Below are 25,000 nucleotides of genomic sequence, written 5' to 3' on the forward strand. Positions count from 1 at the left end.
GAAAACGCGTATTTACTGACAGGACAGTTAGCCAAGATAGTCTTTATATCATTAACATTTTACATCGAGTCTTCATTCTTGTAACTTTGTTAGTAATTACAAAGTCAGGTAGTAGTAGTTAAAAAATAATAATAATAAAAATAGTACTACAAATGATAAAAACTTTTTTTACATTATTATTTATTATAATAATTATTATAATAATGTACATAATATTATTATATACATTATTTAAAAAATATTTTTATTATAATAGTACAAAAATAATTGTGCGTAGCCAGAATGTCCCGACACACCACATCTAGTATTAAACACTAGTATTTTCAGCAGCTAAAAACGGATTTAAGTCATGTATTTCTATCTTTTGCTGTCGTGTGTCAGTAGGAAATATCGGTTTACATTTCCAAACATTAGTTTAGCCATTGATTGTAATAATCCAGTGAGACCCAGTCAAGCAAACCGAGAGACTAGCATCATCTCCAGATGCTTCAAGAGATCGCGTGTAAGAGAATTTATTTTATTTTATGTTAATCTGTCACAGCTTTTCTTTATCCTCTGCTGATGTTTTGTACCTACTGTGCTTCACTTAGAAATTAATTATTAATTTAATTTTTTCTTTTTGGTCTATCTGAAGCAATATGGATTGTTAAAGGGATCAATAATGGACAATATCTTCACCTTGTTATTATTCAATCTGTATTGTCACACAAAAGACCAAAAAAAAAGATTTAAAGTAGATTAAACTTTTGTCTGCTACGGTGTGACGTGTCAAAGTTTAATATTTAACGTTACGAGGCTAGAGTTACGAATTAAAGTAGCGTAAAGTATGAGGCCAGTGTTAAAAATAAAACATTAGACGCCGTTTTCCGGGATTTAAAGTGCGACTTTAGCGATACAACATGTTAAACACAAACACACACGTACATAGAAACATGAAAAGTTAAGAGCGCAAGCAGGCAGGAATGAAGAGAAGTGATGGCAAACTCAATCACAAAAACTCATACCTGTAGAGTCTTCAGAAAGTCCGTGTGCTGTGGAGGGGCGCCCCCTACTTTCACAAGAGCCGAATGGGCCAATTCACTGTTATTCAAATCAGCAGTATTCATTATAGCACCAACATCACTTTTACTAGCAGACCCACACAGCTTCACTGGCCGCCCGTGTCTCCGAGAACCAGAAAACGAGTCCCTTTGCTAAACACGGCAGATATAAGTCAACGCCCTCATATGCGTTTCGATATCAAAACCACGAACGAGCTGAACTTCAGAGCGAGTCGGTGCAGTTGCCCCTGTGCGAGTCTTTCAGAAGGGGGCGCCCAGTACAAGTAGAGAAAAATGGAAAGCTCATACTTACATCCTATCCTTGCAACTTTTTCCAAAGCTGAGAGATTCATCTTGGTTTAGTCACCATATGATCTCTATCATAATGGTGGGGTTTAATGAATAGATTAGCTTTTAGGGAAGTGCACAGAACGTCCATGCATTGTATGTGTGACTACATTTCCCACCCTTAACATGAAGGTCACGCTAAAGTTTACACAAGCCACTTATATAAAGGCTCTGGGCCCAAATGAGGCCTAGTCTTAAACTGATTTCTGCACTATATCATCAAATTCAAAGCTTAAATGCAATACAAGTTTTGCTGAGCTAAATGGAATTGTCAGGCTAAATAGCATCTACTCATGCTGGTGTGTTGTCAAACTAAACTAGGTGTGAGAGGCTGCTGTGCTCTACCTGTGATATGGAGGAAATTAGCAAGTGTTTTACCTTATGCGTATCACGGAATTTGTTGATCTCTCTGGAAATCAGATCTCTTTTGTCATCCTCCATTTCCATGGCACTGATGTCATCCTAACGAAATGGAAACCAATGTTAAAATATATAAAAATGGTATGATTAAATATGGCATATGCATGTCTTAAAAGCATATATAATATATATATATATATATATATATATATATATATATATATATATATATATATATATATATATATATATAAAAATATATAAAATAAAATATATATATAAATATATATATTATTCATTTATTTATTTATACATTTATATATATATATATTTTTATTTTATATATTTTATATAAATATATATAAATAAATGAATAATATATATATATATATATATATATATATAATAATATAAATAAATATATATATATATATATATATATATATATATATATAAATATATATATATATATATATATATATATATATATATATATATATATCACACACACATATACATACACACACAGGGGTTGGACAATTAAACTGAAACACTGACCAATGTAGTTTTGGAGGTTTCATGGCTAAATTTGACCAGCCTTGTGACCAAATTTTATTCACTGCCAAGGACTGCAGAACCATTCTGGAGGTCCATGCGCTCCCAACGGTTCAAACATTGCATCCTGAAGGCGGTGCCGTGCATCAAGATGATAATACACCAATGCAAGACCGGTGACAGAGTGGTTCGATGAACATGAAAGTGAAGTCGAACAGCTCCCATGGCGTGCACAGTCACCAGATCTAAACATTATTGAGCGACTTTGGGGTGTTTTGGAGGAGCGTTTTTATCCATCAGCATGTGTCCACCTGGACACTAATCTGCAAGAAGAATGGCTCAAACTCCCTCGGGCCACTGTGCAGGACTACTATCTGTCATTCCCAAGATGAAATGATACTTTACTGGCCGAAAAGGAGCCCCTACACCATACTAATGAATTATTGTGGTCTAAAACCAGGCGTTTCGGTGTCATTGTCCAACCCCTGTGCGTGTATGTGTGTGTGTGTGTGTGTGTGTATAAATATATACATGCATACATATAGCCACTCAAAATTACCACAAGAGAAAATCTTTCACCCTGCCAGCCCTAATATATAAATAGTAAGACGTTATTTTACTGTTACACCTATTAGTTGCTTATTAGCGTGCATATTACTAGAATATTACCCATTTATTAGATAGATCAGTAGATATCAATGCCTTATTCTACATCCCTAATCCTATCCAATACCTAAATTTAACTACATTACTAACCATTAATAGTTTGAGGGAAAAGTTGTGGTTAATAATTGTTATCCGTTCTAAAGTGTTAACACATATACATACATATATATAGTGTGTGAGTGTAATATATATATATATATATATATATATATATATATATATATATATATATATATATATATATATATATATATATATATTACACACACACAGGTCTTCTCAGGCAAGAGCACGAAAAAAATTAAACATTTACATATACACGCATTAAATATTAGAGAACAAAAGGCCCCGATGAACTAAAGTTTACCTCGTCCTTCTTTTCCCTCCTCTTTTTGCGGCGACTCGACTCATCGTCCTGAGACTGAGCATTTAGCTCACTTGAATACTCCCGGATCAGGCCGTCAATAGCACCTTTCACAATTTGGTCGCGCTTCTTAGTTTCCTCGTCCAGAACCTCCTCTTCCTCTTCACCAGCACCATCCTCCGCCTTGCCATTCTGCCAGACGCACGGATCAAAACATTGTTGTAGTCAGTCAATTTTTTGTATAGTTTACACTACATTATTAATCATTTAAGATTTTTCTCACCAAGCGAACAGTACATTCTTCTATCAGTATAAATCTGTTACACTTACTCCATTTTCACTGGTGCTCTTCTTCTTTGCTTTCCACTCATCCAGCTGTGCTTTGGTTTTGGCATCGACTTTGACCAGAAGTTTCTTTTCTCCGACCTGCAGCTCATGTAGCAGCCGTAGAGCTCGTAGAGTAGATTCTGGCTCTTTGTACTCACAGAAACCAAACGCTGAAAGCAAAGAAAAAATAAAACTGTGAGGAGCCAGTCCGGCTTATTTTACATTGGGATGTTTTCGGTTTCTGCGATATATTTCGCAATTTGGGAAAAAAAAATACAGCAATTTTCACCAGATCGTTTGAATAGTTAGCCATATTCATAAAGAATGAATCGTTCTACGGTTAGTGGCACGGTTTTTGTGGGGAGCATATCCGCATAGGAATTTTTTTTTACTTTACTTCAAAATATTTTTAAAATCCTTTTTAGTCTGAAATATTTTTGGGAAGAATTTGATAAAAGGTTATACTACTTTGCTATACTTTTTTACTTTGTCGAGGCCTGTGAAAACTTAAAGGCTATTAAATAATAATAAATGTCTGTTTTATTTTCACACTTTTCATTCATTTTAATATTGAGATTTCAGAAAAATATTAAAGAAATACGTTGTAATAATACAGTAAAATAAACCAAAATAAATGTAAAACAAAAAGTATTTTTCACTGTAAAATGACAAAATATTAGTCAATTTATTATTATTTTTTAAGCTGTCATTTTAATGAATTGCAGGGAAATAAAAAATGTGCTATTGATTTCAGCTCAAAGCATAAACAAATAGGCTGCTCTGAAACATTGAATCATAAGCGTGTAAACACCATGCTAGAGACCAGTGAGGCATTTATTTCTTCATCACAGCGTGCATGATTTAACGCTCACTGATCCTTAACATAATGTTAATGCAGTGAAACCAACCGGAAATCAGTTTAGGTGTTAAAAAAAGGTTTACCTTGGAGTTTCCCTGAGGCACCCTGAACTCGTTTCCAGCTCAATACCAAACCGCATTTCTGAAAAACAAGCGGTTATTGTTAACACCGCTCCAACTAGCAAGAACCAAGAACTTTAACTATTAGTGAACTACTTTTCTCATCTCTGAAAGAGGTTTAGAGACTGGATCCGATGCGATACTCACAGCCAGCAGCTGTCTGATGAGCATGTCAGACGCTTTCTCAGAGATGTTGCCCACAAACACGGTGGTCGTGGGACCGCTGCCGTCATTGCTGTCTTTTGCCTGAGCGGCGCTTTCCTTCCTGGGAGCAGCGACTTTACTGACCACAGGCATCGCCGTGGGCACCAGAACCTGATACATCACAATTACACGATCAGTTCACCCCAGAACGAACACTCCCTGATACTTCACTCACCCCCACGTCACCCAAGATGCTCGTGCCGGTAATAAGGTTTTTGAGGAAAACATTCCAGGGTTTTCTATTTAGCGGATCTTGATGGGGATCAAAGGGTTAAAAAGTTCCCGACTGAAGCGTCAAAGCGCTCTACGTGATCCCAGTCAAGGAATAAAAGGTCTTAGCTAGCCGTACGATCCGTCTTATCGAAGTCAAATAAAACTAAATACTTTCTAGAATATAAACTTTGACTAAAGAATGAAAAGACAAACACCGTGGATGACATGGGCGTGAGCAAATTATCAGGAAACTTTAAATAACATGTGAACTAATTTATTTATATCATGTGACAGTAAAAAAAACTAATGTGATGGTGGCTGATATGAAAATGTTTCAACAGGAAGCATCTCCATAGCCTATTTAGCACATTATATTTATACTTTATATCAAAGTATAAAAAATAGGGCTGGGTATTGCGCCAGATTTTGCTAAATGATTTGATTTTGATTCAATTCAATTGGATATACAACAGATACAGTACATGTCAATTATAATTTTCATCTCTCAACAATTGCTTTAAACTATATGGAGATCCCTGGCAGGTTACGGTTATAAACAGAGTACCAATTTCAATCTCTATTAATACTAAATACAATAAAACTGCTGAATATAGATATAATATGTTTTTAATTACGCTGTGCATTCATTTGCTAAGTGACTCTTTTCTAAAGTCGTTTTTAAAATTACGGCCACGATGGCTTTCACTAAAAATAATTATAACGTCGTGCGGCACCGCTTAGAAGCGGTTTTATTAACGTCTCTCTGTGGTTGAAACGCTGACTAGACAAGACAGGATACGTTTCAGCAAGTCGTACTGTTTTTAAACACTTTCATTCATGTTTATTCTGTGCTGTAACTTGCGCTAAACATTAACGTATCATGAAAGCCCCGGGTTTTTTAGCACTGGTCTTTCACACCTTAGATTTGAAAAAGACTCCAGAAATGGGCGTGTAAAGCTGTGGAAAAGTGGGAGTGAAAAGGGGAGAAAACAACCAATAAAACACAGACCTACAACACACTCATTATACAGACAAATGAATATTTAAAAAAAAAAACCACAATGGCGAAAGGAGCTACCCTGTTATGTTTTAAACATACAGTAATAATACTAATAACGATAAACTATCAAATCTTAGCATTGGAGATTACTAACAACTACAATGAACAAATCAAATAAAACTACAAAGTATTAATAATACTTTCAGTTTAAAGCATTCAAAATAAAGGCATAGTTAATGGAATAAAATTTGGATATCGCTATTTTTAACCCAGCCCTATAATGTACCAATGCTTTTTAATAGCGGAAAATACGTACATATGTACTGAAAATGACTAAACTGGTTGTCTATAATTAAATAACATTACCGCAGGGGCTGGAGTCATAATGCCCATGTGGACAGGAATCATTGGGGTTCCTGGAAAAGAGATAAATCAACAACGTCAGAAAATAATGTTCACTCCGATACGCACGCCAAAGTTACATTTCATAATCACGTAGGCTCGTGAAAATTGTTAACCTAGCAATGCATAAAAGGCTCTCAAAAACAACCGAACTTAAACGGTAGCAGGCGACACCATGCTCAGCCGCCTTTAAAACCAACGTGCATCCTATGCATCCGGCTGACGCTTTTATCCGAAGCCACGTTCCACGTAATTCAAACACACAACCTAACTGTGATTTCATAATTGAGCCACACTACACGTGGTCTGATCTATTTTTTTTCTCGATTACCAGGAGGCATCGACGGTGGAAACCCAGCAAACTGTGGTGGAGGGATTCCTGGCGGCATCGTTGGGATGCCTATCTGTGGCCGGTTGAGATGAGGAGGGAAAGACATCTTGGGCAGAACACCCACCTTAAATAGAAGACAATAACATTGTTAACATAGGGATTTATGCATCCTCTAGGCTGTTATAATGCACACACTACTCCGCATGCATTGCACATTGAAAATACAGTAAGTATCTATAGTGCTATTAATTGAGTCTACATCTAAAGCTGTTAAATTGTATGCTGAATGCATTTAACGTATAGCGCAAAATTGCTAAAAATAAATAAATAAATAAACTCCAAATCAGAAAATCCTGTCAGCTGATTTCAGGATGATGGACAGCTCTAAATCAGCCTGAATTCGACCCTAAATCAGCTAAACATTGTCAAATTAAGAGGAAATCAGTTTAAAGGTTTGCGATAATAATAATCCATTCCAAAAGACACGAAACTCAATATATTTCATCCGTCCTCTAAAAGGGCAACGACAAAGATAAAACTTGAAAGTACTGAAATCGGTTTAGAACACCGTTTGAGGAATGAAAATCAAGCTAAATCGAGCTTAAAGGGCTAAAATCGACCAGAGATCGACTGAGCGTGGTGAAATCAGATAAAAGGTCTTAAAACAATTTAAGGCCGATTTCACGTTGGTGTAACGTCTCACAATGTGACCAGCGTTACCCGCTGACGTTAGATAACCAAACAAACACGCGCGCGATAGCTACAACTGTTTATAGCGCGAAAACTGCGTCGCTTTTGTAAAAAGTAGCGATTTTAAACCCGCAAATCGAACCGGTTTGTCAGATAATACCAGCGGGAATCATTTCAGTCAGACCGGGCAACTGTTAGCCGCGAGCTAACGGTCACAAAAAAGCCTTTATTCTGACCTCCCTCAACGGATTAACTCGTTTTATCAAAGCCCTGTGCGAAACAATGGGCATATGAACCCGAAACGATAACCAACGCTTTAATAAAACGTACTCACACAAACCAAATCGATATCAACTCGCTTCTCGCACGGAAAGTTCACCGGATCCGTAGTAAAAGCAACGAGCAATCGAACCTACAGCTTCCGGTGAAATGGAATTCTGGGAAAATAACGGGCAAGTTAAAAGACCTCCGATTAAAAAAAAATGCAAAAAATATACAATAGTTTGGTCTTAGACGTAGGATATGTTACCATAGTCTTGTTTGTTGGTTTCATTTCACCGTTATTCACAAATAAAACATTTGCACATTTATAGCAGACAAAAAAGAAAACAATGTAGTATAACAGAATTATTTATTCCTCTTCTTAATTGCAGTCATTTGAAATATTTTTTGTTATTTTCTATTATTTTACTACTTTCTGTGCGTAATATTGCTAACCACATTCTGACGATTCTTAATAAAGCATGCCCCAAAATGTCCCACAGAAGAATTATTCATATACTTCCAAGCTTTTATATTTGTATTCTATTATTTGCGAATTAAATATGAACGACGCCAAGAAAATATACCAACATAGTTCAGCTCTGGCTAAATCTAACAACGCGGGCAATTAATTTTCAGAGCGAATACATCGAAATAATTTAAACGTATTTTTATGGACATCAAGAAATAATTTCTTATTTGCTTTCAATTTCTTGTTGTTTTTCCTTTTGATCGTGGTGTAATATTTAACCAGACGTTTCTTTAGCTTCGCCCTTGTAGGCCGCAAACTGCGTTTGAGTGACAGGTGACGTCAGCGAAGGCGGGATTTTCATGGAAAGTGCTGGAAAGAGACGAAGCACCGCTGGTTCCAACGCCTGGTGTCTTTCCGATGCAAAACATAGTGCGGTCGATTATGCTTCGTTATGTGCATTTCTTTCTCCTCGTTCGCCGACCATTTGACTATTTCATGTTTTAATGACATAAAATATTTTGACAAGCTGAAAACCGTGTAAAGGGTCGCCCCTCGGCGAAGCGCACGTTTTGCGCGCATCTTTCCAAACGTTACCTGTTTTTATAACCGCTATGCGCTCTATGTCCGGCAAACAAACATTTATTAAATATCACAGGTATCATTATGCTTACCAAGCTTCAAATACGTACGATTATGGTATATTTACAATAACGTGCAAGCAAATCGTAGGGTTGCCACGAAATGGAATCGTTTTAAATAAAAAAAACGCATTTCTCATCCTCTCTCGCAGGAAGAAATAACGCGAATCTCAAATAACAGACTCCAGACGTATTTCAAGTACTAAAATTAGTTTTTATTGCTTTTTTGTATTTTACTAAGCTATTGTTAAGAATTACATCGCTGTATTATTTGGGTCGTGCAGACGTTGCCTACATCTGACACAGCTGATCAAAAACTGCATTCGCAGCTGGGAATAAATGCGATATGCACAAATAAAACAGTATAGTTTGTCTTTTTTGGCGATATGTAAGCGCCTCGGAGTGAGTCAGCGCGGAGGGATACATCCGCACATTCAAAGGCGGAGTATAAAGAAAAGAGCCGCGCACGCGGGGTTCTCTCCTCTCTGCTTCCCTGAGTATCAGTGTAGGGGAGATCAGCTGTTCCGTGGCGATTAAATCATCAAAAACCAACGAAACTAACCAAGGTAAACCGTCGATCTTCGTCCGAAGCGCTTCTGTATCGCCTTAGGAATAAATCTAGACCAGAAGAGCGCCGTTTAATATCGTAATTCATTATTTATTTCATTCGCTCTTTGGCTGGTAACGTTACTGTAATGATGCGGATGCCGGTTAAGACTCGCTTGTATCTACACACGCGGCCATTGTTCGTAAAACGTCTTTCTTTTAATTAATACGCCATCGTGCGTTAATGTGGGATGTAATGGTGTTTGTTTTTATGGCCGCTTAATGAGCTGGTGAGCAGGTGCAGTGGTTTACAACGCCGTGTAACTGTTTGTGTAGTTACTGGTTACTAGGCCGCTTCTAATTTATTTTTAATTTTTTTTGCTATAATTCACATATATGTAATGCGCGCGCGCACGCGCGTGTGTAAGAGTCGGAGGTGACCGGAATGGGTGATTTGGTGTATTAAAAGTCGGGGTGTCTGTTTAAATAAAGTTCTCGTGTTCGCTTTTAAAGTTACCAAATAAGCGTCACGAAAATGGCGTTCGTTCCGTTGAATTAACAAAAGCGATGCACCTCTAAATTTAAATTTAATTTCAAGGATTGCAGCAGTAAAACACGTGTTGAGCTCATTGTCCTTCTGCGCCATGTTCTTCCGCATCCGGGTCTTTCGTGCACCGGTTTCTCTTGTGTAACCTTAGAAGTGCTAAATGCTTTCGCTTTGATTTAACCCTTTGTTCGCTCAATTAAGACATTTTTAATAAAAACGGAAATCAATAATGCACACTTGTGTTGGAGTGTATGGTTTGTAGACAAGGTGGTAATAATGGTCTCCACGTATTTTGCAGATGCCTGAAGAAATGCGCCAAGAGGAGGAGGTCGAGACCTTTGCCTTCCAGGCAGAGATCGCCCAGCTGATGTCTCTCATTATCAACACCTTCTACTCCAACAAAGAGATCTTTCTCAGGGAGCTCATCTCCAACGCCTCTGATGTAAGGCCAAAAAATATACCGTCTATATATGGCTAGCAATACAGCTATATAGCTCCTGCGATCAACCGGTTATTCTCCTTTTCGACAGGCTCTTGACAAAATCCGCTACGAAAGCTTGACTGAACCCACCAAGCTGGACAGCGGCAAGGACCTGAAGATCGACATTATCCCCAACGTTCACGAACGCACTCTCACCATCATCGACACCGGTATTGGAATGACCAAAGCCGATCTCATCAACAACTTGGGTACCATCGCCAAGTCCGGCACAAAGGCCTTCATGGAGGCTCTGCAGGTGATGTTTCGGCATGGGTTTTTCAGGATTTCTCCATTGAGTTTAGTCTCTAATGGGGTTTTTTTTACCGTCTTTCCAGGCTGGTGCAGATATCTCAATGATCGGGCAGTTTGGCGTGGGCTTCTACTCCGCCTACCTGGTGGCTGAAAAGGTCACGGTCATCACCAAAAACAACGATGACGAACAGTACGCCTGGGAATCATCCGCTGGTGGCTCTTTCACAGTCAAGGTGGACCATGGTAAGTTATGAACCGTATGAATTGAAAACTTTTTTAATGTCGTGTTTTGCAAGGCACCATTCAAAACGCCCCTATAGAGCGCATGCATAATGTTAAGTCTAGACTAGTGCACATTTAGAGCGCATTCTGTCTAATAAAATGGATTGGACTGCTTTAAATGAACGGCTTCATAAACGAGACTCGCATTTTAAACTCTGTATTTGTGCTATTTCGACGACTAAAACGATTCCAAACGCATCCGCAGCCCAATTTTGCGTCTCTGAGCAACACGGCGTTCAGTTTCCGAACGAAACGACGTTTAATTGCAATAACTGGCTTATTAAAGGTGACTTGCTGCCACCTACTGGCGGTTTTAATTTCACATTTAATTTGCATTTCAAATCGGTGTTATCAAAACACAATTTATGCACTTATAATTGTGGGTTCAGTGCCTTGCATTAAGTGTGAAAATGCATCTAAATGCCGCTTTAGTTGCTTGGTAACGGCCCATTAATCGCTGATTAAATGTAAGAATTTGACTCAAAAGATAATGGGCGCACTTAAAATGGTTTTCTAAGGGTAAAAATGCAAATTATGAAGAATATCTGAAACTTTAGGGGTCTTAATATACCAGCACGGTAATGCAATCTGCAAAAATCATCTAATCACAATTATTGGCAAAATCCGAGACGGTGGATCTTATTTTTGCCAATATTGCACGCCCTACTTTGACGTGAGCGCAGTATTAAGGGTGACTGTGATGTCGATCTCCAGGCGAGCCCATCGGCCGTGGAACCAAAGTCATTCTTCACCTGAAAGAAGATCAGACCGAGTACATCGAGGAGAAGAGAGTGAAGGAAGTGGTCAAGAAGCACTCCCAGTTCATCGGATACCCAATCACTCTCTTCGTAAGTGGGATATTCGGTTCAACGTGGCCTTGAATTGTTCTGATTTAAAACTGCAAAATGCCGATTTCCGCGCAGGTGGAGAAGGAACGCGACAAGGAGATCAGCGACGACGAGGCGGAGGAGGAGAAGCCTGAGAAAGAGGAGAAGGAGGAAGGCGAAGACAAACCCAAGATCGAGGACGTGGGCTCGGATGACGAAGAGGACTCCAAAGACAAGGACAAGAAGAAAAAGAAGAAGATCAAGGAGAAGTACATCGACCAGGAGGAGCTGAACAAAACCAAACCCATCTGGACCCGCAACCCTGACGACATCTCCAACGAAGAGTACGGCGAGTTCTACAAGAGCCTGACCAACGACTGGGAAGATCACCTGGCTGTCAAGGTAACGTTTCACGGGGTTTCCGCCGAGCAGGGCTCGCGCATTAAGTGTTTGAAAGCTGGCGAAACGCTCACTCTCGCGTGTGGTCCTGCAGCACTTCTCTGTGGAGGGTCAGCTGGAGTTCCGCGCTCTCCTCTTCATCCCTCGCCGAGCCCCCTTCGACCTCTTCGAGAACAAGAAAAAGAAGAACAACATCAAGCTGTACGTCAGAAGGGTCTTCATCATGGACAGCTGTGAGGAGCTCATCCCAGAGTACCTGAGTAAGTAGCTTTTGTATTTTAAATGGTTCAGGCCGAAAAAACACCCAGGTAGCCAAGGCTTATAAAAAAGGAACCGATTTAGACACAGTTTTGAGGTTTATGGTTTATCTTTGGCTTCAAAGACATGAGGATGTTTAAATTTGCTTAAGTCTGAAGTTCTCTAGTTGCCTTTTTCTAGGTTGAGATCCTGACGCATTTTAAAGTCGTTGACTATTTCCAGTTTCGTACTTTCTGCACGAGTACGAATGAAGGTGCTGCTAAACCTCTCTGGTCTTGATCGGAAGTTTTGAAATGGTCTCGCTGTCCCTCCAGACTTCATCCGTGGCGTGGTGGACTCTGAAGATCTGCCCCTCAACATCTCCAGAGAGATGCTGCAGCAGAGCAAGATCCTCAAGGTCATCCGCAAGAACATCGTCAAGAAGTGCCTGGAGCTGTTCGCCGAGCTGGCCGAGGACAAGGAGAACTACAAGAAGTTCTACGACGCCTTCTCCAAGAATCTGAAAGTGAGTCCCGCACCTTTTCTTTGATTCCGTTACTTGGGACGAAAATGTGGCGTTAACCAATCTGTTGTGAATTCCAGCTGGGCATCCACGAGGACTCTCAGAACCGCAAGAAGCTGTCAGAACTGCTGCGTTATCAGAGCTCGCAGTCCGGAGACGAGATGACCTCCCTCACAGAATACGTCAGCCGCATGAAGGAAAACCAGAAGTCCATCTACTACATCACTGGTACGAATGCATCCGCGTCGACCTGCGCGCTTTAATAGACTTAATCGAAACCATGATTGCTTTCACGATGACCGCTTCTCATGTAGTGGGTTTGTTTTATTTTATTTTATTTTTATTTTTTTGGGCTGTCAAGTTTGACCCGTTAACATTTTGAAAATAGAGCCATTTTTTATTATTATTATTATTATTATTATTATTTCATTCGTTGTTTTTGTTATACTTTAGTGAATTTTTTCAAATTATTATTTTTTTTTTTTTATTTTTATTCTTTTTTTTTTTTTTTTTTTTATTTCTCTTTTCCCCTACAAAAAAAATTTAAATTTGAATTTTAAAAAAAATCCTACAAAATATAGTTAAGCTACTAAAACGTTCTTCTCTCCCCTCCCTTATTCCCATTTTTAAGAATCCAATATACAATAAACGCTCACCTGTTGTCGCTCTTTCCCCAGGCGAGAGCAAAGACCAGGTGGCACACTCTGCTTTTGTGGAGCGCGTGTGCAAGAGAGGTTTCGAGGTGCTGTACATGACCGAGCCCATCGACGAGTACTGCGTCCAGCAGCTGAAGGACTTCGACGGCAAGTCTCTGGTGTCCGTCACCAAGGAGGGACTGGAGCTGCCCGAGGACGAAGACGAGAAGAAAAAGATGGAGGAGGACAAGGCCAAGTTCGAGAACCTCTGCAAGCTCATGAAGGAGATTCTGGACAAGAAAGTGGAGAAGGTGCGTCTGCGTAAAACGTCCAACTCTCCGGATTTTGTTTTTGCTTTCGATCCGCCCTTATCGGGAATTAATTCTTTCGAATTGTGTTATGAACAGGGCTCCTAGTCAGAGTTGCGCAGATGGTGAGTTTATGTAACGGACGTTGCGCTTGTGTGTGAAAAAGTGTTAACTCCAGCGTGCATCTCGAGTCGAAGTAGACCGTTTCTCTTTAAATGACATGCGTTTGCGACTAACGAGTGTTCGGTATGACCTAACAGCGAGTGATCAACCGCGCCTCTCCTTGCCGTCGCTCAACCCGACCCCGTTCTCTTCCAGGTCACCGTTTCAAACCGGCTGGTTTCTTCTCCCTGCTGTATCGTGACCAGCACCTACGGCTGGACGGCCAACATGGAGAGGATCATGAAGGCCCAGGCCTTGAGGGACAACTCCACCATGGGCTACATGATGGCCAAGAAACACCTGGAGATCAACCCCGATCACCCCATCATGGAGACCCTGAGGCAGAAGGCCGACGCCGATAAAAACGACAAGGCCGTGAAGGATCTGGTCATCCTCCTGTTCGAGACCGCCCTGCTTTCCTCCGGCTTCTCATTGGACGATCCTCAGACGCACTCGAACCGCATCTACAGAATGATCAAGCTGGGATTGGGTTAGTTTGTTAACCCTTTCTCTCTTTCACGTTTCGGTAGCGTCGTACGTCGCTAATTCTCGTTTACGTCTCCAGGTATCGATGAGGATGAAGACGTACCCGTGGAAGAGCCGAGCTCTGCTCCCGTTCCTGAAGACATCCCACCTCTGGAAGGAGACGATGACGCTTCTCGCATGGAGGAAGTCGATTAAACCCAGTCTAGAATTCCCCCCAGTCACTTTTCCGTAATCATTCCTTAACATCCTGTCGTTCTCTTTGACCTGTAGAAGGGTTGACCTGATCTCAGTCGTGATTCCTGAAAGAATCATAATGTAACTAAAGCATACTGTCAACTTTTTGCTCTGTTTTGAGCCATAATGTACCCTTTTTTTTGTTTTTTTTTTACGTAATGTGATGTTCATGGATTGCAGTATTGTCTGAGCACAATAAGCACTGTGTTTCACTGATACTGAGTCTGCTGGCTGTGCTGGATTGAGTCGAGCATGATTTCTTTCTGCATGGAAGGGGAAAGACCTTTGCCTGGCTGCAGGCATGTGTTGTCTTGTTTTTCAGAAATAAAAACACATGGTGAAACCTGAATTTCTGTCTCATTCGCTTGTTTGGACTCGATGTTTCTAGTGCACGAAATGCATTGGAAAACTAATCTATAAAAATGCATTTAATTAGTCTGAAATGCCGTTTTTAGTTGTTTTGGATTTTATCACTTTTCTAAAAGATGGAGGGGAAAAAAAAAAAAAAATGCAATTAACCACAAATACAATTTTACTTGACACTAGTTTTGCCAATTTTCAGAATTGAATCATTTAACCTTTTAATTAAAAAAATACACATCTTGTAATAAATACTTGTGAATCTCTATTTTAGTGTTTTATTGAGCTTTAATCAGGATTTTTATTAACATACACATTTTAAAGACCTGCTGGGTCCCCTAGTTGAGAACTACAACTTATATATATAGTTTTGGGATTTTTATTCAAGTGTATTTTTCTCTGTCCAGTCTATATCCAGTCGTTCTTTTCTCATTTAGTCCCAGAATGCAAATGGACGCATTAAGGGTTTCTGCAGATTTTGATGCATTTAGGATTTTTTAAAACAAGCTAATTCAATTGAAGACAAACCAAATGGAATGCAATTTGGTTTTTAAACGCCTTGCATTAATATAGCTTCAAAGTTCAAAATGACAACTTCCAACATCTCCGCTTAAGACTTTCCGCTCCGATTTAAGGCACTGATTTATGAAAGACTTCACTGCTTTAGACCCTGTGACGACAATTTCTCAGCTGACCCTACGGTACATTGTCTACAACCTTCATTCATGCCAATTCATATATTTTCTGTAAGATGCTCCAAATGATTATCCTTTTAGTTGGTCTTGGTTTGACTTTGCCCAGGAGAAGACTGGCTTTTCCCATAAAATACGGGCTACCAAAAAAGTCAAGCTTAATCCACACGCAAGACATTTATGTTTGATATCCTTCTTTACGCGTAGACAAATAGTTGGGATGACTTAAAAATAGACACTTAAAGTGCGTTTCCTGCTTAAAAAGAAAAAAATAGCCGAGATGAACGCGAGTTAAAAAAGCGGCAGTTCCGTTTCTCTCCGCCAGGTGTCTCTGTTTGACCGCCTTTAGCGAGCGGCGCTGTAGAGTTAAATCTGTTTTTCTACTCGAGCTCTATTTCACCGCAAAGTCGAACAATAGGAAGTATTTTGCACAGAGCACAGGAAGCGGTTTTAACAGACAAATATGATTTTTTTTTTTTTCACGTTTCCATTATTTTCGAGAATCAAACGCGTGCCGCTAACGCACGATTTCAACACGGTTTTATTAAAAAAAGTCATAAACGGCTGCTTTACTAAAAACAACATATTTGCATTTCGGGTCATAAAATTATAGAGAAAGAAAAAGCAACTGTGATAAGAAAGGCGGACTTTACAGTAAACGCTGAAAACGTTAATCGGCAGCATTTATTGGAAGCGGTCTGACCCGCTTTATTAAAAGACGGCAGTCAGAGATGAGTCTTCTTGCTCGCGAGGGATTAAGGAAACGTTTAACCTTTAGAGTTCTTCTGCTGCACGAAGCGTTCACTCAGTCACTGCATCTCGATTTCTTCTAAATCACATGCGTTGCTGTAAAAGACGGGGCCGAGGAGGGGTTTAACATTCATTTCAGCCCAGGTGACTGTAGAGGATGTCTGATAAAGGCCGCTGTCCGTGTGGGTGTCTTACTACGCTGCTTCTTTCTCATCGACTCATTCAGAGAGGCTGAGTGTGTGGAGCGACCGCAGAGATAGCGATCGGCCTGGAAACTCGACCCGTGCAGCACGGCCGGCTTACAGGGTAACTGTAAAAAAAAAAAAAAAAAAAAAAAAAGTGCATGCTGCTGGTTCTTGTTTTGTGCATGCAATTTTTTGTGCATGAACTGTTCTACAGATAGATAGGTAGAGAGATGAGATAGCAGTGAGTCAAACCTTTGGTTAACCATCAGGCCACATCTGCCTAGAACTGTGTCTTTTTATATCTCACGGATCAGTTTTTTTCCCCCTCCAAGTTTATTTATATCTCGGAACGAGTAAAAAAAAAAAAGAAGAGGAGAAAAAAAAAATGCTCACAATTCTGAAAGAAAAAATTAGATTAAAAACCTGCAACTAATAATGTTATTCATCGGTGTCTGTAAAAAGAAGTTCCATGAATTACAATTCTAGATAGATAGAGAGAGAGAGAGAGAGATAGATAGATAGATAGATAGAGAGAGAGAGAGAGAGAGAGAGAGAGAGAGAGAGAGAGAGAAAGATAGATAGATAAAGATAGATAGAGAGATAGATAGAGAGAGAGAGAGACAAAGATAGATAGATAAAGATAGATAGAGAGAGAGAGAGAGACAAAGATAGATAGATAACTAGACAGATAGATAGACAGATAGATAGAGATACAGATAACTAGACAGATAGAGATACAGAGAGAAAGACAGATAACTAGACAGATAACTAGACAGATAGCTAGACAGATAACTAGATAGAGATACAGAGAGACAGATAGATAGACAGATAGACAGACAGATAGACAGACAGACAGACAGACAGAAAGATAGAAAGATAGATAGACAGATAGATAGAGATACAGATAACTAGACAGATAACTAGACAGATAACTAGATAGACAGATAGATAGATAGATAGATAGATAGATAGATAGATAGATAGATAGACAAAGACAGACAGATACAGAGAGACAGTTATAAAAAGTACAGTAGTGACACATCAAACATCCAAAGCTGGATCTCAGTTACAGAAGATCTGTCCACGTCCTCCAATCACTGTACAACCACCATCAATCAGACCGAAGCTAACACGTGTGTGAACTCAAGGTCAGCTTCTATGTACATGTGTGTCACGGGCATGAAGAAGGGACGCTATTCACAGCATCTGAGAACGCTTGCGGTGCTTCATCAAGCATAAAAAGTATTTTTAAAAAAATCTCAGAAATTGAATATATATATATATATATATATATATATATATATATATATATATATATATATATATATATATATATATATATATATATTATTTATTTATTTTATTTTTTTTTCAATTAAGTCCAACTTAAAACGTAAAAGAAAAAGTTTTTTGTTTTTTTTTTTGAATAGAAAAAAAAGTTTTCACAGCAACATCTTAGAGGTCAGTTCTAGTCATTTAGGCCACTCTTTTAGTACTGTCAGAATACAAAAATATATATATTAGTAATAAATTAATGGAGTGTGTCTAACAAGAAAAAACTGCGACTTCACGATTTCGTGCTTAATTACTGAATGTGTTACTTGCCACTTCTTTATATTTACTTTAAAGACGATTTTTTTTTTACCATTATCCAGCAAGCATATCACTAGCATGGCTGGTTTTAAGTTACAGCGTAGCTTGCCTACACCTTGTTTAATGTAAAATTTAATGTAAAAACCTATTTTCTTATTGTGCTGTACGTTAGATCTGTCTTGTAACGCGCTAAAGCAAATAGTGACTGATCGAGGTTACACAAAGCATAAATGTCATGCTAGGCGTTAGCCTAGATATTAGGTGTTTATTTCGTTTCCGCCGTGTACGTGACCTGACATACATAAACCTGGAGTGAACTTCTGATGAATGATGATGAAGACAGATCACATCATTCGTGTGTTCAACGTTACCTCTTCCCGCGCGCAGCTTGTAACCTGTGGTAAAAAGCGCGCGACTTCCGGTTTTTTAAAAAAAAGAGCCGTTACGCTGCTGCCGTTTAGCGTCATATTATTTCAAACGTATTAATAACAAACACCGTTCTGAAGTGAAAACGGGTTTATATTATTTCAACGTATTATAACGCTGTTCCGAAGTGAAAATGGTTTCACCGTTTACTGCGTTTTCCTCTTTTCTTCCAGGTAACGTTACCGACAGCATCTAACGCAGAAAACAGCGCACTTCCGCTTTCAGTCTTCACTTTTTTAGCCATTAGATAGGTTTTGCTTTTTAACATCTTGCGGTTCTTTACTGGGGAACTTATAAAATCAAAACAAACACAAGAGGCTCCATTTTTTTTAAGATGTGAAAAATAACATTAGCTGTATTTAGCAGTGCCGGCATTATCAGACGATTAATTCAACTCAAAAAAAAAAAAAAAAAAAATCAACAGAATAAAAAGTATGTATGAAGAAAGAAAGAAGATCAGAGACAGTTTGGTCACATGATCAAATAAATTTAATCTAATTATATTTATATATATATATATATATATATATATATATATATATATATATATATATATATATATATATATATATATATATATAACCCTAAAAAGTTAATAAAAACAACATTAGTTTGGTAGCATTTCCTGATGCTTACCACACAAGTCCTTCACATTCCCCAAAACGACTGCCAACACTTAAAATGAAAGAAACGACACCGACATATCACTCATAATCCGACTTAGGGGTGACAGATATTTTTTTGACCTCCTAAAATGATTGGGCTTTTACGGAAATTAATATTACGCACAGAAAACAAAACCTCATGTACTCTGATCTCTCAGCTATGTCCAGGTCACCCCCAAAAAAAAAAAAAAAAAAAAATAATAATAATAATAAAATATAATACTTGAATTATGACATTATTTTCATGACAATTAAACAGCAAAAAAAAAAAAAAAAAAAATACTCCACTTATGGAGAAAAAGATACTACACTATACCATATTAACCATTTATTTTTTTATTAATGCTTTCATTTTCATTAAAAAAAAAAAAAATCAACTTGTGTTACACACACACACAAACACAAAAAAAAAAAAAAAAAAAAAAAAATCAAACATACACATATTAAGGTAGCGGTCATGAAAAGTTCATAATGCAATAATAATTTTTTGCTTACGTAATTGCCATGAAAATGTCACAATCCCCCCCAAAAAAGTAATTATTCATTAGATTAATCTGGCAATGCTCCACTAATCATAATTTACCAACACTGATGATTTGTATCACTAATTCAAAAGTAAAGATAAAACCACAGCATGTGAACGTTAGCACTGATTAGAGTTAAAGAATAATTCTGCAAGCTGCAGAAGGACATAAATGCTGGACGAAAAGAGATTTCACCTTAATATTTTGGTCTACCTCAAAGACGTCCCACAGCAAAAGGCATCCCTTCTCACGTTTAACTGTGCCGTATTACTGCGAACACGAGACATCAATCCATCCCGCTGCTTTAAACACCACAAAAGAAATTCATAAAACTGTAATAGAAGGCAGATTATTATTGCACATGCAAAAAAACATTAACATAAAAAAAAGAAAAGCTACTAAAATGATTATCAGCTTCCCTAAGAACCTTCAATATAGTAAAATAAACTAAAAAAAAAAAAAAAAAAGTTTTATTAATATACATTAAAACAGACGTGATTAGTATTGCATAAATGAACTGAAGCTGAAGGTCTTGTTCTACCAAATACTAAAAATGAACACTAAAAAATGAAAAACTGGATTGCCGGCTTTTCTCGTCTTATCGCGTCTGCGCATATTTTAAGCGACAGAATTTACAGAAACATTCACAGAAACTGGAACTTCCCTTTCGGGCTCGTACTAAACCCGTGACATTTTTTTTTTTAGCGGAGAGTGAATCTCGCCAAACCGGTCAGAGCATGCTTCACCCCGAAGTCAAAAAGGGGAAAAAGACAAGACAATAAAGCCTATTTTTTGAAAAACTGCAGTGCAAAAAAAATAAATAACTAACACGTTGCTGAAATTAATTACCTTTGTGAGGTACGCCAATATTGCAGTTGTTTTAAAAGAAACGGGTCTTATTTCTTTACTCAACATGTATATAATTTTTCTTTATGCCCGAGAAGGACTGAGGTGAATTCTGTATTTTAGACACAGTTATCGGCTTGTTTGCCACGTAGCGAACACTTTTAATGCTCGTACGCGTTTCTACGCGAGGCAAACAGGCACCGGAGGTTCACGGTTTGATATGGCAGAAACTCAGAAGAGAAAGAGCAGGGTGCACTGGCCTGACCGGGGAGTTACGGGCATCTATGAGGACGTTCATGTTTATGGCCGTGTTTGCTGCGATTGTTTATGACACGAGAATCTCACAAAGCCGAGTCCAGAAGTCTAGGTCATATTTCATACAAAATCCAAAATATGTGTGTTTTTATTAACGGTAATACTATAAATAAAGCAGTGTTTCTTTATTTTTTTACTAAAAAAAAGAAAAAAAAAAAAATAATAATAATAATAATAATAATAATAAAAATAAAAATAATATATATATATATATATATATATATATATATATATATATTTTTTTTTTATATTATTATTATTTTATATATATATATATATATATATATATATATATATATATATCATATATTTTTTTTTTTTTTTTTGGTTTAAGAAAATTATGCAAAATTTATTTCAAAGATGATTTCATCGTCTCACCTCCCATGTTTTATTATTAATAATTACTGTACTGTAATATGTTGTATGTAACGTTCTTAGCATTTATGAAAATTTTATGTTTTTAAAGCTTACATTATTACTTTATTCAATATTATTAATTTAACGTTTATTATTGGATTGCAATCGTTTTCGTGAAATATTAAAATCTGACAAGAACAATAATTAGAGAATTTTAAATCGGAACATTTTGTATTGTAGTAATAAAACATTTACAAATGATGAGCATTAAAGTGAGCAACGCGTTACATTTTGATGAACGTTATTGTTAAAAATGTAAATTAAAAAAAAAAAAAAAAAAGGATCACATTTTCTATTTCGTATTTTGTTTTAATATTAATTTTGTACCTTCCATTGTATTTTGGAGTGAAATATGACCCAGATACGATGCGGACAGAACGATGGGTAAAACTAACACTCCTAAGGCTTCTCCACCTCAACAACATTTCGTTTTCCTCTCAAGCAACTTCTTAAAAGCAAACTTTAAATAGAAAACCGAACGTATTTTAGTACCAAATTACAAAGATATCAAAGGCTATCAAAGTCTGTGTTCACTCGATGGCTCGTCAAGTCTTTTCTCACGCACAAAAAAAAAAAAAAAAAAAAAATTAAGGATAAAAATAAATCACAACGCGCAGGCAAAATCCCTTTAAAGGGATGGTTCACCCTCCAAATGAAAATTCTGTCATTAATTACTCACCCTCAAGTCGCTCGAAACCCGTAAGACCTTCGTTCATCTTCAGAACACACAAACGAAGATATCCGTGACGAAATCGAGAGCTCTCCGTGTTTCCAGAAACATAGCAAGGGCATCAGTAAAACGGTCGCATCAGAGGCTCGGCTACAATTTAGTTTATTCGACGTTTATATATAACGTCTTCCTCCATTTTGGAGGGCGCAAAGATGCATGCATGCGCTTTTCCAGAGCGCAACCGGCGCCGTTTACATTCAGCGTGCCAAAAACGGCGCACAAAAAGCCACCGACGGGACCGTTTTAGAGACGTCCCTACTGCATTTCCGTCTCCCGGACATGACCGAAGGACTTGCGGGTTTGCGACGGCGAGCGACTAGCGACAGAATTAGCATTTTTGGACTCAAGAATAATCTCTTCCTGTACCTTTTCACGGAATACAAACCCCGCAGTTTTGCGGCGAACAAAAAGTCGAACGGACCACGAAAATGTGGCTTCTGTACACATCCGAACGAGCGCTCGATTAAACCTTCTGGACGGGCGTCTGCGCGGCACGCTTGCTGCTCTTTTTCACGCGGCTGCGGGCGTAGATGCGCAGGAAGAGGGCGAGGAAGACCACGGCGACGCCTAAGCCGCCCACCAGGGTCACGGCGTGACCGTAGAGGAAGCAGGATAAGAGGATGGCGATGGCCTGCCGCAGAGTCATGATGATGGTGAAGACGGCGGCGCCGAACTGAGAGATGGTGTAGAAGATGAAGAGCTGGCCGAAAGCGGAGCAGACCGACAGGAGCACGGCGTGCAGCGCGAACTCCGAGTGGCGCATCATGAAGGCCAGCGAGTCGAAGAAGGCGCCCTGTTCCAGCAGAGAGCCCACCGTGAAGAGACACGAGAAGAGGTTGACGCCGAACATCATCTGCACCGACGACATCTTGTACTTGAACAGGTTGTCCTGCCAGTTGGAGGTGAAGCTGTCGAAGACGATGTAGCCGCCGAGGATGACCACGCCGGAGAAGGTGGTGACCGTGGACGGGTGTTTGCCCGTGGAGCTGGAGAGCAGGAACATGCTGACGCCCAGCGAGATCAGCACGGCCGTGAAGTACTCCCAGTACTCGTAGCTCTTGCGCGACACGATCTTGCCCATCAGCATCACGGGGATCACCTTGGAGGCCTTGGCCAGAACCTGCGACGGAAACACATCGGTGCGACCTAAATTAATCAGCCACGGGAGCCCAGAAGCTACTTGAGCTTAGTGAATACGAACGGTATGAGAGCAAGCTGGATTTTAAAGGATAATTGGATGAGCGTGTGAGAAAGAAAGCAGCGCACGGCTAAGGCTATGCGGGAAGCTGCCAGTGTTTGTTTTTCCATTAGAATCCAATGGAGTAAATCGTGTTTTTCAAAAAAGTCTTTTTAAAACGCCACCGCCGGCGTCGTTTTCTGCAACTCGGCATCTTTTTGAATTGATAAATGTAAAAAAAAATAATTAAAAAAAACGTGACGCAACAATTCACGTCAAGCGCCCTTTTGACAGCTGACCAATGAACAGACGAATAGGCGTTTCCATAACAACAAGAAAAAAAAAATAGATAAACCGATCACACTAGTCTCGGAGCACAAGGGACATCATTGTGAATCAACATTTTCTTCCCGTTGATTTCAACAAGAGCCAACTCTTGACATTTCTGAAGCATACCGGTACTAGGCTACTGTTGCTATAGCAACAAAAGACGCTCTCGGATGCTTTTTTGGTAACAGACCCTGCCAGCGTTTTATTTTTCGAAAAAAGCGCTCGTCAACTTTTTCTTGTCAGAAAAGACGCCAAGTCAACACGGCCTACCTTATCTCTATACTTACTGAATTTTATTTTTACTTATTAATTTTAGTTCTTAATCATTTGTCTGATCTGACCTTCTTATGCAGTGAACTCTGAATCACCGTCGATGCTACCGCGCGCTCTGTGAAAGCATCGGGCCAGATTGACCCAGAATGCAGTGCTGTACCTGCGTGGGAAAGCTGATGTATTTGAGGGCTTCGTACTGGCACCAGCTGCTGAGGATGTTGGACAGAGAGGCGAAGGAGTATTTGTACATGGGCGCTCCGTGACGGGGCTGTTTGAACAGAACGCACCACAGACCAGACACCGTCAGCGCCAGGATCCGGTTCATGAACACCAGAAACTGCGAGTCTTTGAAGCGCTCGCCGCTGCCTTCCACCTCGGTCGCGCCGTACGAGCGCGTCATCACCCGCTCCTGAAGGACACCCCACGTCAGGTACGACGCCTGCACGACAGCACAGAGATGTATGGACACACTATTGTGGACAAAGGCTATTGATTTGTGCAAGGAGTTCTGGGTCTGGCGATAGCACTATTAGCATAGCTTAGCATAGATCATTGAATCCAATTAGACCAGTAGCATTGCACTCAAAAATGACCAAACAGTTTCAATATTTTTCCTATTTAAAACTTGACTCTTCTGTACATATATACATATACACACACACACACACACATATACACACAATATATATACACACACACACACATAAACACACATACATACACACACACATACACACACATATATACACACACACACACACACACACACACACATATACACAAACACACACACACACACACACATATACACAAACACACACACACACACACACACATACACAAACACACACACATATACACAAACACACACACATATACACAAACACACACACACATATACACAACACACACACACACACACACACACACACACACACACACACACACA

General features: G+C 38.9%; 3 protein-coding genes across 5 annotated transcripts in view; 1 reads left to right on the forward strand and 2 right to left on the reverse strand.

The window, feature by feature from the left end:
* Nucleotides 1-7,915, reverse strand: part of rbm25b (RNA binding motif protein 25b) — a 17,779-nt gene extending 9,864 nt beyond the window's left edge. The window contains exons 1-9 of the mRNA XM_043219080.1: nt 7,813-7,915; nt 6,789-6,912; nt 6,422-6,471; nt 5,974-6,012; nt 4,786-4,953; nt 4,603-4,660; nt 3,664-3,830; nt 3,337-3,525; nt 1,767-1,850 (exon numbers count right to left, since the gene is read on the reverse strand). Of these exons, the coding sequence (XP_043075015.1) occupies nt 1,767-1,850; nt 3,337-3,525; nt 3,664-3,830; nt 4,603-4,660; nt 4,786-4,953; nt 5,974-6,012; nt 6,422-6,471; nt 6,789-6,894 (861 nt within the window). The 5' untranslated portion in view covers nt 6,895-6,912; nt 7,813-7,915. The remainder of the gene's footprint in view (nt 1-1,766; nt 1,851-3,336; nt 3,526-3,663; nt 3,831-4,602; nt 4,661-4,785; nt 4,954-5,973; nt 6,013-6,421; nt 6,472-6,788; nt 6,913-7,812) is intronic.
* Nucleotides 7,916-9,283: 1,368 nt separating this feature from the next.
* hsp90ab1 (heat shock protein 90, alpha (cytosolic), class B member 1) lies at nt 9,284-15,117 on the forward strand. Of its 2 annotated transcripts, none has more exons than XM_043219082.1 (12): nt 9,284-9,415; nt 10,241-10,384; nt 10,473-10,679; nt 10,759-10,918; nt 11,672-11,805; nt 11,881-12,186; nt 12,278-12,443; nt 12,756-12,946; nt 13,024-13,171; nt 13,621-13,889; nt 13,986-14,011; nt 14,205-14,377. In XM_043219082.1, exons 2-11 carry the CDS (start codon nt 10,241-10,243, stop codon nt 13,992-13,994), a joined length of 1,734 nt encoding a protein of 577 aa, XP_043075017.1. In that variant the 5' UTR covers nt 9,284-9,415; the 3' UTR covers nt 13,995-14,011; nt 14,205-14,377. The 2 variants fall into 2 exon arrangements, with proteins under 2 accessions (XP_043075017.1, XP_043075016.1); XM_043219081.1 differs by lacking the exon at nt 13,986-14,011 and adding an exon at nt 14,614-15,117 and having other exon boundaries at nt 9,285-9,415; nt 14,205-14,538.
* Nucleotides 15,118-21,453: 6,336 nt separating this feature from the next.
* slc35b2 (solute carrier family 35 member B2) overlaps nt 21,454-25,000 on the reverse strand; it is an 8,295-nt gene continuing 4,748 nt past the window's right edge. For both annotated transcript variants that reach the window (XM_043219085.1, XM_043219084.1), the window contains 2 exons: nt 24,212-24,490; nt 21,454-23,391 (listed from right to left, as the gene is read on the reverse strand). In XM_043219085.1, the coding sequence (XP_043075020.1) occupies nt 22,735-23,391; nt 24,212-24,490 (936 nt within the window). In that variant the 3' untranslated portion in view covers nt 21,454-22,734. The remainder of the gene's footprint in view (nt 23,392-24,211; nt 24,491-25,000) is intronic.

The sequence above is a fragment of the Puntigrus tetrazona genome, chromosome 20 (assembly GCF_018831695.1).
Source record: "Puntigrus tetrazona isolate hp1 chromosome 20, ASM1883169v1, whole genome shotgun sequence".
In the NCBI taxonomy this organism is placed as follows: Eukaryota; Metazoa; Chordata; class Actinopteri; order Cypriniformes; family Cyprinidae; genus Puntigrus; species Puntigrus tetrazona.

What these genes read in the sequence shown, in the direction of transcription:
- hsp90ab1 (XM_043219081.1), top strand. Translation starts at nt 10,241, where the DNA reads ATGCCTGAAGAAATGCGCCAAGAGGAGGAGGTCGAGACCTTTGCCTTC. An exon ending in GATACCCAATCACTCTCTTC is followed by an intron (nt 11,806 to 11,880) that starts GTAAGTGGGATA and finishes ATTTCCGCGCAG; the next exon opens with GTGGAGAAGGAACGCGACAA. An exon ending in GTCCATCTACTACATCACTG is followed by an intron (nt 13,172 to 13,620) that starts GTACGAATGCAT and finishes CTCTTTCCCCAG; the next exon opens with GCGAGAGCAAAGACCAGGTG.